We start from the raw sequence: 12,258 nt of genomic DNA on the forward strand, positions 1-12,258 counted from the left end.
GACACCATTTCCGCCTGACAGTCACAATATGCATAGTTGGAAATGTAGACCAGCAAGCTAGTGGCTTTCAGATCACTCTGGAGTTAAATTAATTTTAGCCACTGTATAGTTTGCTCCACAAAAACTATGAAAGAATAGAGAAGTAGCCTAAATTATTCAAATCTTAGAGACAATGAACATGCCTTCGCAATGTATTGCACCACAAACATTGGAGGAGGAGGATTGTAAGAGAAGTTAAGATTATTAGTTAAAAAATAAAATTAGCTCTGAGAAAAAATGCAGATGCACACACTCTTGCTCATTTCCTTACTCACACATATGCACACATGCTGAGCATCCTCTGTGCACCAGGCTTTTCCTCCAGGGTGAGTTAGTAGTGCTTTTAAGTGGTGACATCAAAGAGGCCCGTATGGATGTATAAATGGGCTTTGAGGCCCAAAAAGTTTTACTTGACGTGAGTTTGATACCCTCAGTTAGACAAGGTCATGCATTAACTTCATGACTTATTCTTAATACTCTCTCTCTCTCTCTCTCTCACAAAGACACTCAGATATGCAAAAACATACAAATTAATACAAATATATTCATGATCATATGCACATGGAAGCACTAGCATCATCAAAATGTAGCCCAGGAATTCCCTGTTTTTAGTTTGACAGAAACTAATGTCCACTTTTGGGGTTGGTAAAGGAGGTGAAATATAGCGTGGGTGATGCATCATAAGAGCTGTGGTTTGAAGACCCTTACATGGTACTACAATCACATTCTGTGATTGAACCAGTAAGTTTTCTGTGTGTCATCATTGTAGCGCTTACCTTCTGCAATGCATTCTGATATGGCTGAGTTGATTTTTTTTTTTCTCTCTCTCTCTGATGGCTCAAAGTGTTTTACGGAGACATAGTTTGACAGACTGGCATAGAAAGATATAAAAAACAATGCCTAGGTATACAACTCACCCTTACGCCAATATGATCAATGTAGTTGTTTTAATGGTTCACAGTTGTAGGTGGGCATCGTAAACAAACTGCAAAAAAAAAGTGGCGCGAGCGCCGATATTCTCTGGCAATAAATATCACTGCTAAAACGCTTTAATAGCTGACTCACAGCGCGTCTGTAAAATATTTTTTGTTCAGTCTCTCTGTAGATTTCTAGAAATCTCTTCCAATATTATTAGTATGTGTAGCGTATATATTGAAACTGATTCCAAACTTAAAGTGCAATTAGATGTTTTACCTTCAGGGGGTTGTACTCACTACAGCTTCTGGAATGTCTAAGAGGAAACGTTCTTGAGTCAAGGGAAGAATACTCAGGTCAGATTTGACAGGGAATGCACACATTTAGAGTTGCTGTGCGTTACGTTATGTTAGGGTGGTTCAATTAACTACAATAAGACACCAGACGAGGTAGATTATCTTGAAAAGGAAATATCTAGAGACACTAGCACAATAAATATTTTTGTTTCTTTGTTTTATAGCCCTGTTCCCCCTTGAGAAATGCTGTATGTTCTTAGCAAGGTGGAAATCAAATGAAACCTGTATAAAGTACATGGCGTTAGACTACACTGAAATTCTATACTGATAAACACGGCTTGCATAATTTAATGCAAGTGTTTAGACTATATGGAAATCATCTGTTCATATCTCTTCTTCTTCTCATATGAATTGTGAACAGCAGGGACCCAAGCAGGTCGATTGTATCTGGAGCCGGGCATCACTTCAGCCTAGCGTCTCTCCATAAAGCAGGGGGGATGGTTCTGTGTTCACATCAAAGGAGGTTTGTCTAACTTGGGTTTGGCATTGTGCTGGCAGACCAAGTCCTTGGAGCAGCCTCGCTCGTTCTTATCTCCCCCCCACAGACTTTTTGTGCTGCAACACAACTGGCTACTGAAAACACTGGTGCATTCAAGTGTGGCTGTGCACGATCAAAATGTGCCCACTGACATCAGTGGTGCACAATCAAACACTTACGCACAAGAGGTGATAATAACAGAATTGGTTATGCCATAAAGGTCTCGCCACTCTCGTGTCTGTTGAGAGATCATCCAGGTTCAGCATTTGAAATGGATTAAATGATCATCCAAACAAAAAGTACATTTGTATGAAGGAGCTTAAACTTGGACTGGCTCCCTGGTTCATTTTAGTATGAAGTATACAATTTTAACAGTCACTACAGAATCCCGGTAGTAAGGCCCCTCCATACGTTTTGGATTTGCTGTCATTTTGGATTTGGTGTCATTTTATTGTCTTGTTAGGTCACTGCTGTGTGCTGACTGCCTTTTATTAATGTGCCTATCATGGGGAGGAACTAAAGGTAATAGCAGTCCATGGCCCACAAATTGTGAAATAAACTTCCTTTTGCGCTTCACTGGATATTTTTGAAAAGCAGTTAAAAGCACATTTGTCTAGACAGGCATATTTAACCTGCCAAAAGTGGTGATTTTATTTCTTTTACAAGATGAGACACACATTTCAGTACCACACGCAATCTTGTGCCCGAGTATTACATTGTTTGCGAAACAAGAAACTTTGGTGGCAGAACGCAAGTGACCACCGCTGACCTTAAATGAAACGAAATGGAATGAAATGATGACAAAAACTTGTTTTGTGTCCTCTCGTAGCCCCCTTTCAGCAGTGACGCAGAGTACTGCATGCCTCACCTCACGATTGTTTTAATTCTGTGGTTTTATGCGAACAGCAAAACTAAATATGTCACACACAAATGTTAAATATATTCAGCCAACTATGAAAAATTAGACTGCATATTAAAAGTACATTAGATTGGAATTTGGAGACGTAAGGCGTAAACAGGCAATTGCCAATTAGGAGCCTAACCCAACCCAGTTAGTGAGGGATTGTGCAATCTGAGGTGAGGTCAGGCTGCTCACTGTCGCACTTTTATTTGAACAGGAAATGTGGAAATTCAGCAATTTTGACTATGAAATCATGAAGATTAGTATTCTAAACAAACAACCATTCACACCCACAGGCCATTTAGAATCTCAGCATAATTCATCTGGTCAAGTGCAAGGAAGCTGAATTTCGTGGAGAAAACATGAAACATGAACGTGAAAACATAGATACTATAGCCCGGATTCAAACCCAGAACCTCTTAAGTATGAAGCATACAGGCTAACCACAAAACCACCATGTTGCCTATCCACGATCATTAGTTATCCAACAAGATTGTCAGATTAGGTGGAACCAAAGTGACTCTCGCTGTTCTGTCAATGCTTGTACACATATACGAGTTTTATTCTATAGTGGAGTAATAAACCTGGCTGGCGACCAGTCCTGGGTGTACCCCGCCTCTTGCCAAATGTCAGCGAGGATAGGCTGCAGCTCACTCGTGACCTCCGGTATAGAGGATTGATGGAGGGATGATGGGGATAATAAACCTTTCATCAGTGACTCATTAACCCAGTTTTGCCTGGTGAACCAACAGCCTCGTCAATGGATCAGACATGCAGTGACCTCTATTGGTGGAATGTACTCATTGCATACTGAGTGAGAACTACTGGAAGTGACTGAGTTTCCAAATACTTAATGAAGAGTAACACAATTTCTGAAGACGAATTGGAATAAAAACCATGTGGTTTAATGATTGCACGTATATTTTATGGTCAAAGTTCAAATAACAGTCAGTGTTCATTCACAAATGTCAGCTCTCTTCCGTCCAATAAACGTTGTCCTTGGCTTGATTTCAACATCCCTCCCTGTTTTGATTGCAAAAGTCAGTACACAACCCAGGCTGAGCACAAACACAAGGGAACAAACTTTCATTTGAGCTTCGTTTCGCTGCTCCAGCGGGAACCTCTGCCACGATGCACAAATCCATTTCCACCTTTTTACTGCAATTAGCTTTGCTTTTGATTCAGATGCTGTGTCTGAATGGTGAAGGCTTAGCACTGGTGCCCACTGAACTTGCTCCAGTTCCCTGCAATGACAAAGCTGTGGAGAAGGTGTCTCGTCTGGCTCTCACTTACATCAATGAGGATCGTGCTGAGGGGTATAAATTTGCCCTCAATCGCGTTGCCAATGTCCACCTACATGCTCAGGTAAGTGGGGACAAATGCTCGAAAAGAAAACTTGCCTGAAGCTTATTGTAAGGATGTTTCAGTGGGTTAATTAAAAAAAAAAAAAAAGTTTAACCAATTGGATAGTTTACAATTTCCTTGTTTCGTTGTCCAATATCCATTATAAAATATATATGTAGCCTACAGTCATTTTAAATAAAACTATAATTTGTTCAGAAACCCTAAAAAAGTACAGCATGGTAATGCTCGAGATGCTTTCACCAAATTGAAATGATAAAAAAAATACTGTACATGAAAAGTGCAGCGTCATCCTGGTTAATGAATCACAATATAGAATAGCCACATCATGCTCCCAAAGGGTTGCGAACAGCACGGAATGATATGAAATACATCTACTTGGTTGTTGACGACTTTTCTGGAGAAGCTGTAACATCATTGCTAAAACCTTTCGGTGTTTAGAGAGCTCACCCATATTTTGTCACATTTGATTAAACTTGAATTTGATGACCAAGGACACTTAATAATGATTGCACAGCAACAACTTCGCAGAATACCTTTATATTGCTGCCATTCTGCTCACGAACCTGAAGCCACTGTGTAATGTTTGCATGTCCACTTTCCTTTTACTTGTGTTTGTCTTGTACATGCCAGGGCCCAGCAGGCAATGTGTATTACCTGGACCTGGATGTCCTGGAGACCAAGTGTCACATAGGCAGTCCAAAACCATGGAAACGCTGTGATCTCAGACCATTCATGGAAACAGTAAGAGGCACACACATACAAACAGACTGTGCACCTTGACTATACTTGTGAGGACCATGAAAGGACTATATTAATCACTGGGCAAAAAATTAAGCACACCTTTGCAATCTAATGAGAACCAATTGAAGAGTTAGACAGAAATCTCTATTTTAAAAATCCTCTCAGTACAGTATTATGCTGTGCACCATTGCAAAATACAAGCACAGCAGGAATAATACACAATAAAGTGCAGACATCAACCAAGGCCAAACAATCCTAAAGATCTCCATCTGACTTGTGTGACTGAAAAATCCTGATTTGAAAGGCCATGGTATTCCACTTCAGGTCTGTAATTTCATCTCCATCTCCTGCAAGTGGATTTTAATGGCAAAAAGTGAAAAAAAACAATTCTTGTTTACATACCTTAATTTGGATCATCACCGAAATATTCTGGTTTCTTCCTCTGCACATGACACCACCACAAAGAGTTATGGAAATGTGCTTTGTAGTTTAACCAATAAATGTTGATCAAAACAATACCTCCTAACTTTCCAGATTGGCGGAGGTAATAATAAATGAACTAAACGACTGCCTGCGGGCCAAGGGGGCACTACCCCACTAGATCCATCAGTATGTAATTCTTTCTTTGCAAATGTATTTCAGACTGTATGTAAAACGGTACCGATGATGCTGTGAAATTAATACTGTGTACACAAAATATACCCAACTATTTGTTTACAGTACATGCAATTGAAAGAAAAACTTTACCATAATACTGTATGCCCCCTTTAAATTAATACCTCCGAGACAACGTCCATTAAATCTAATAGTTATCATGTAAGGAATATTATTTTATGCACATCTTTGATTGGATGATGTAAATGTGCAGTCTAATTCTTGGAACTTCTCAATTCTCTTTCTCCTTTTTCCCTTTCAGCAAATCTCTGGTAACTGCAACACCACCATCCTCCACACATCGGAAGGTTATACCTACTTGTATAGTTATGACTGCACACTTGTGCCAGGTAATGTAAACATATTGATTGATTAGTTGTGTCCGACATAACATTCAGTCAGCTTCTGATATTGTGCTATAGATTCTCTTCTTACAATTAGGCTGTATGACTAAAATTTTCAAGTGATGATAAAATACAAATACATATTGTCAGAATACAAATTTATGTCCATTTGTAGTAAAGCTCAAAATAATTTTCCCTGCAACTGCTTTATTTTGTTGTCTACTTCAGATACTTTATATACTGTGAGATGTTTGCAGCAAAGCATGTTCAAAGAAATTACTGTATTTCAATTTGTTAATCTTTGTGTAAAATGAATTGAGTATTTCAATTCACACAAACATACGTACCTCCATGATTATCCTCTTTTTCATCCAGACCCCGCAGAGAAGCTGCAACAGACATGTCCAACCTGCCCCATCCTACTTCCTGTTGACAGTCCACAAGCTGTGCTGGCTGTTCAGGTCTCTCTGGCGTCCTATAAGAGGCAGTCCACTCTGGGTGCAGGGCTCGGAGTGAAGCGGATCACCAGAGCTGCGGAACAAGTTTGCTATTTATGCACTTATTAGTTTGTGAGAGACAAAGCTGTGTGGCAGATTTTATTACAACCCCAATTCCAATGAAGTTGGGACGTTTTGTGAAACATAAATAAAAACAGAATACAATGATTTGCAAATCATGTTCAACCTATATTTAATTGAATACACTACGAAGACAAGATGTGTAATGTTCAAACTGATAAACTTGATTGTTTTTAGCAAATAATCATGAACTTAGAATTTTATGGCTGCAACACATTCCAAAAAAGCTGGGACAGGGTCATGTTTACCACTGTGTTACATCACCTTTTCTTTAAACAACATTCAATAAACGTTTGGGAACTGAGGACACTAATTGTTGAAGCTTTGTAGGTGGAATTCTTTCCCATTCTTGCTTGATGTACAGCTTCAGCTGTTCAACAGTCCGGGGTCTCCGTTGTGGTATTTTACGCTTCATAATGAGCCACACATTTTCAATAGGAGACAGGTCTGTACTGCAGGCAGGCCAGTCTAGTACCCGCACTCTTTTACTACAAAGCCACACTGTTGTAACACGCGCAGAATGTGGTTTGGCATTGTCTTGCTGAAATAAGCAGGGGCGTCCATGAAAAAGACGTTGCTTGGATGGCATCATATGTTTCTCTAAAACCTGTATGTACCTTTCACAATTAATGGTACCTTCACAGATGTGTAGGTTACCCATGCCATTGGCACTAACACAGCCCCATACCATCACAGATGCTGGCTTTTGAACTTTGCGTCCATAACAGTCCGGAGGGTTCTTTTCCTCTTTGGCCCGGAGGACACGACGTCCACAATTTCAAAAAACAATTTGAAATGCGGACTCGTTGGACCACATAACACTTTTCCACTTTGCATCAGTCCATCTCAGATGAGCTCGGGGCCAGAGAAGCCGGCGGCGTTTCTGGGTGTTATTGATAAATGGCTTTTGCTTTGCATAGTACAGTTTCAAGTTGCACTTACAGATGTAGCGCCGAACTGTATTTACTGACATTGGTTTTCTGAAGTGTTCCTGAGCCCATGTGGTGATATCCTTTACTCATTGATGTCGGTTTTTGATGCAGTGCCGCGTGAGGGATCGACGGTCACGGCACTCAATGTTGGTTTTCGGCCTTGCCGCTTACATGCAGTGATTTCTCCAGATTCTCTGAACCTTTTGATGATATTATGGACGGTAGATGATGAAATCCCTAAATTCCTTGCAATTGTACGTTGAGGAACATTGTCCTTAAACTGTTGGGCTATTTTCTCACGCACTTGTTCACAAAGAGGTGAACCTCGCCCCATTTTTACTTGTGAATGACTGAGCAATTCAGGGAAGCTCCTTTTATACCCAATCATGGCACCCACCTGTTCCCAATTAGCCTGTTCACCTGTGGGATGTTCCAAACAGGTGTTTGATGAGCATTCCTCAACTTTCTCAGTCTTTTTTGCCACCTGTCACAGCTTTTTTTGGAACGTGTTGCAGCCTTAAAATTAAAAGTTAATGATTATTTGCTAAAAACATTGACTATATTGTCTTTGTAGTGTATTAAATTAAATATAGGTTGAACATGATTTGAAAATCATTGTATTCTGTTTTTATTTAACACAACGTCCTAACTTCATTGAAATTGGGGTTGTACATAGCAATCTGATGAGTGTTTTGTCTGTCTTGAAATTGAGTATTTAAGAAGAAACTCATGAGCTCACAGTAAAATCCAATTTTGAGCTTTTGTGTACCAAGCAAGAAGCTAAATTATACCTATTATGTTGCACCACACCACCACTTTTCCTCTCTGCTACTAGGTGTGTGTATTTTGTGGTTGTTGCCATTTTCTCACAGTATGGGTTGTTTATTTCAGACTCTGCCAGTGAAAGCCAGATTTGTGGAATATACAGTTCAAGAGTGTCCAGAGGGAGTGACAGAAAGAGGCACCTGTCAGCAGTCGACACCCGCTTCGGACATTGAGGTTTGCAATGAATCAACTTCTACTTCTACACCACAAGCAGGCCAAAAAATATTATAAATATACATTTGTACAAATAAACTCCCTACCTTTAATACACAACAGGTACCCTCGGCTGTAACGTAAATAACACCCTTGGCCACTATATGAGACAATACACTAGTTCATTTTGCTCCTAAAACCAGTCTTCATTACCACTTAAGTAGAAGTATTGTATGTCAATTTTTTTTTTAAAATGTCCAATGTTATGGATTTTGCCCCTCAACCACAGCATTATTATTAGTCTAGACATAATACTATGCTTTGAACCTAGACTGCAGGCTTTTGTACAGCATCTGTACATGGAGACCTACATGCTCATCCAGACGTTCAAGTGTCCTGCGAGATGTTCAAAATACAGGTACAGAAATGGACACTTTTCACCACATCCTTAAGAGAATCAAACCAATGACTTGTGGACACATTTGAGATTTGGATTGCCACAACAAACTGCATTAGGTACATTTGAACAATGTCATGACACCCAGTGCAAGAACTATCAAATGTGATATAGTTTGTAGATAACGGGATTGGCACTTTGACTTCAGCCATGACATGTGATTTGAGTGTGTGTGTGTGTGCGTGTGTGTGTGTGCGTGTGTGTGTGTGTGTGTGTAGGTGTCTGTGTGTGCATGCATGTGTGAATAAATTCATGATTAAAATACTTGTTTCGATCATTCCCTTCCTGAATAAACAATCCAATATACAAAGATTTCAGGGAAGGGGGCAAAGTTTCACAACCCCTCGGTGTCCTAGTACTTCTGCACGTACAGTACACTGTTATGTTGAATGAATAAACTCTTTCAACTCCATGTGCCATCTGGTTGTTTGCAAAGACAAGTCATACTCTAGATTTTGTTCCCATCCAAATGAGTCTGGCTACAACATATTGTGAGGACTACATTTGTGATACATTTTATTAAGCTCTTTGCTTTTTAATTAGTATCTACAATTGCTGCAAATCCAGATTGCAATGTACAGTAATGAGCTTTAAACAAGAGCCCTTTTTCTTGCATTGGACGAGTCTGGGTCAAGCAATTGATTACTTGTCATGGCGGGGGTTTATCGTGGTGAGTGCAGGTGGAAGACAGGCTCACCCAAGCGTAGGGAAGGATGCGAGGCAAGGCAGAGTGCGACGTGCTTAAAGAAAAAGTATTTATTTAAAAAAAAGGCCAACAAAGTTACTGTGTAGCCAAATAAAAACCAGAAATACAGGGGACACTCACCATCACAGATGACAAGCGACATGACAAATAACAATGACCAGAGACTGAGTGAATGAAAACAAGAAACTAAATACAAACAGACTAAGTGTTCTAGGGTCAAACAAAAACCAAAGATGAACAAAAAGCATAGCTCTTGGCTGTGTATGCTAATAAAAGAGGAGAGATGATAGCACATTCCTTACACTCTGAGCAAACATGCTGGCACACAGCAAATTATAGAATTAGTTCAGTGGGAACCTAATGATCAGAGGCGTGCACAAAATTTGTGGCAATACGAATTCAGATTCAGATTTGATTTTTAATTTTGCAATATATATGCATTGGGGCCAAGCGGTGCAGTGACCCAGGCATGATTTCTTGTGATCTTCTCTGGCACTTGATTTATATGACTATGCAGGTGGAACTATTGCTGAGTGTAATTAATATTTATGCATTTATTTGTGTGTGTCCAATTGTTGATTAAAGATTGCATAACATTACATTACGCTGTAAGGTACTAAAACTAGGTAAGTCACCTGCACCTTTAAAGCAATATTGCAATACAATATTGCATGGCTGAAACTCTATTTATAAGCCATTTACTGGACGTTTGTAACTATCTGTGTGACTTGAGCTGGTCTCTCCCTTCCTCAGAATGTGGATGTCCTTCGCCCACTGCAACCACAAGGTCACGACCTCCCCATACAGCCTCACATCCCAACATTTCCTCCTTTCCATTCCCCAGAAAAAGAGCAGCAGCCTTCCCATTCTGACCCCACACCAGTCCCTGATCCTCAACCAGCACCATTTGACCCCACTCAGATTCTCCCCGGTCCTGTGCACCCTACACTTAATCCCCCAATCAGCTTCTCCTCATCTTCCAGTGAGTCTGCTGAAGATTTTTTAGATCGGGAGCCATCAGTCAATGGACCATGTGACTCATCCTCTGAAGAGATAAGAGGCCCTCTGGCTTTACGTCCACCATTGGACTTTCACTATAAGAGGCACGACCGCAAGAAACGGCAGGCCTTGACGGAAAGTTCACCATCCCACAAACCAACATTCCTGTCTGATTTCCCAAGTGGGCCATCACCTTTCCGTTCCTGCCCTGGTCCTGCTCGATACACCACAGTTTAAAGAGCCAGTTTGTTTGTGTGATGTGTATTTGAGTGAGGATGACTTCCAGAGTAAATACTCTGCTCTCTGAAGTCACTTATCTACGCAAACAGCTTGTACCAAAAAGAGGGATACTATTTACATGGACAACTAGACTTACTCACAACCTCGAAAGCATGTTTTGCAACTCGATTCGAATGTATGGAGAATTTGATGGATGGAATTGGAAGCAATTAAAGTTTGGATTTGATCCTAACATTTGCCGGCAGTGCATGTCATGAAGACCATTTAACCCTGTGAATCACATTATTTAACAAAATGTTTTAATGTAGTTTTACGGAAACGCAAATTACATTAGTACTGCATTATAAAAGAGTACATACTGTATATTTACAAAAACAAAGTCAATATTACTACTTATTAAGGTTTGAGCAACTGTATATAAATTCAGTTTGGTGTAACATGCCATGCATATTCTTTATGGATATAAACCACCTTTCTCAAAACATGTTGACTTCATGTCCACTGAGGTTAAAAGTTTAAAAAAGTTTAAGATTTAGACAGTAGCCCATTTTAAGGTACCAACAGGGAATGGGTTGTTCATGTCGACCAACAAGTTTTCTGGCTTCCAAAGTAGTAAGAGAAGCGGGATAGCACCTGAAAGGGGAAAGCAGAAAGCGCCCGCCCCTTTATGCTGAAAGCAATTTTCATTTGTAGACATTCGCATGGCTATCACAAAGTATGTAATTATCTGTTTGCAGAAGTCGCGTCAACTTTGTGAACACGCACACAGAGACAGCAATGTCCCGCTTCACTGAGTTCTGTCTAAAAAAGCACAAGATGTTAAAGGCTCTACTATGAAATCGTTGATGTGCCAGTTTTCTGGAAACTGTGTGAAAGGGGCAAGTGTCAAAGAGCACTGATGTAAATGAACTACCTTAATCAGACTTTGGTCACAGTACTATAGCAGAAACAGTCCCGAAAACAAAATCAAAATCCAACAAGAACAAAGACTCTACAATGAGGCTAGTTTGAGACATCAATGTATATTTAGTATAGTGAGGACAAATTAGTATCACATACTGTATATGAAATAATATATATTTTTAGAGGGGGTGGATGAAGAGAGTAAAAGTTCAGGAATGTTTCTGACACACACACACACACACAATATATATATATATATATATATATATATATATATATATATATATATATATATATATATATATATATATATATATACACAACAATCGGTGTACTTTGACCCTGGACCCTAAGAAGCATATATTCAGTGTTGGGGAATAACTATTCATTCATTCATCTTCCGTTCTGCTTATCCTCACTAGGGTCGCGGGCGTGCTGGAGCCCATCCCAGCTATCTCCGGGCGAGAGGCGGGGTACACCCTGAACAGGTCGCCAGCCAATCGCAGGGCGCATATAAACAAACAACCATTCGCATTCACTTTCACACCTATGGGCAATTCAGAGTCATCGATTAACCTACCCTGCATGTTTTTGGGATGCGAGAGGAAAAAATACACGCAAGCACGGGGAGAACATGCAAACTCCACACGGCCGGGGCCGTTTTTGATCCCC

At 40.0% G+C, this 12,258-nt stretch overlaps 1 protein-coding gene across 1 annotated transcript; it reads left to right on the top strand.

Moving 5' to 3' along the window:
• Positions 1–3,756: 3,756 nt before the first annotated feature.
• si:ch211-262h13.5 (uncharacterized protein LOC571127 homolog) lies at positions 3,757–11,080 on the top strand. Its single transcript, XM_061683995.1, has 7 exons — positions 3,757–4,054; positions 4,685–4,795; positions 5,712–5,799; positions 6,169–6,335; positions 8,195–8,302; positions 8,613–8,699; positions 10,198–11,080. The coding sequence occupies exons 1-7, from the start codon at positions 3,821–3,823 to the stop codon at positions 10,678–10,680; spliced, it is 1,278 nt and encodes a 425-aa protein (XP_061539979.1). The 5' UTR covers positions 3,757–3,820; the 3' UTR covers positions 10,681–11,080.
• The last annotated feature ends 1,178 nt before the right edge of the window (positions 11,081–12,258 follow it).

This window comes from Phycodurus eques, chromosome 8 (assembly GCF_024500275.1).
Source record: "Phycodurus eques isolate BA_2022a chromosome 8, UOR_Pequ_1.1, whole genome shotgun sequence".
Taxonomy (NCBI): domain Eukaryota; kingdom Metazoa; phylum Chordata; class Actinopteri; order Syngnathiformes; family Syngnathidae; genus Phycodurus; species Phycodurus eques.

What these genes read in the sequence shown, in the direction of transcription:
- si:ch211-262h13.5 (XM_061683995.1), top strand. Translation starts at nt 3,821, where the DNA reads ATGCACAAATCCATTTCCACCTTTTTACTGCAATTAGCTTTGCTTTTG. An exon ending in CACCCGCTTCGGACATTGAG is followed by an intron (nt 8,303 to 8,612) that starts GTTTGCAATGAA and finishes CTTTGAACCTAG; the next exon opens with ACTGCAGGCTTTTGTACAGC. An exon ending in GCGAGATGTTCAAAATACAG is followed by an intron (nt 8,700 to 10,197) that starts GTACAGAAATGG and finishes TCCCTTCCTCAG; the next exon opens with AATGTGGATGTCCTTCGCCC.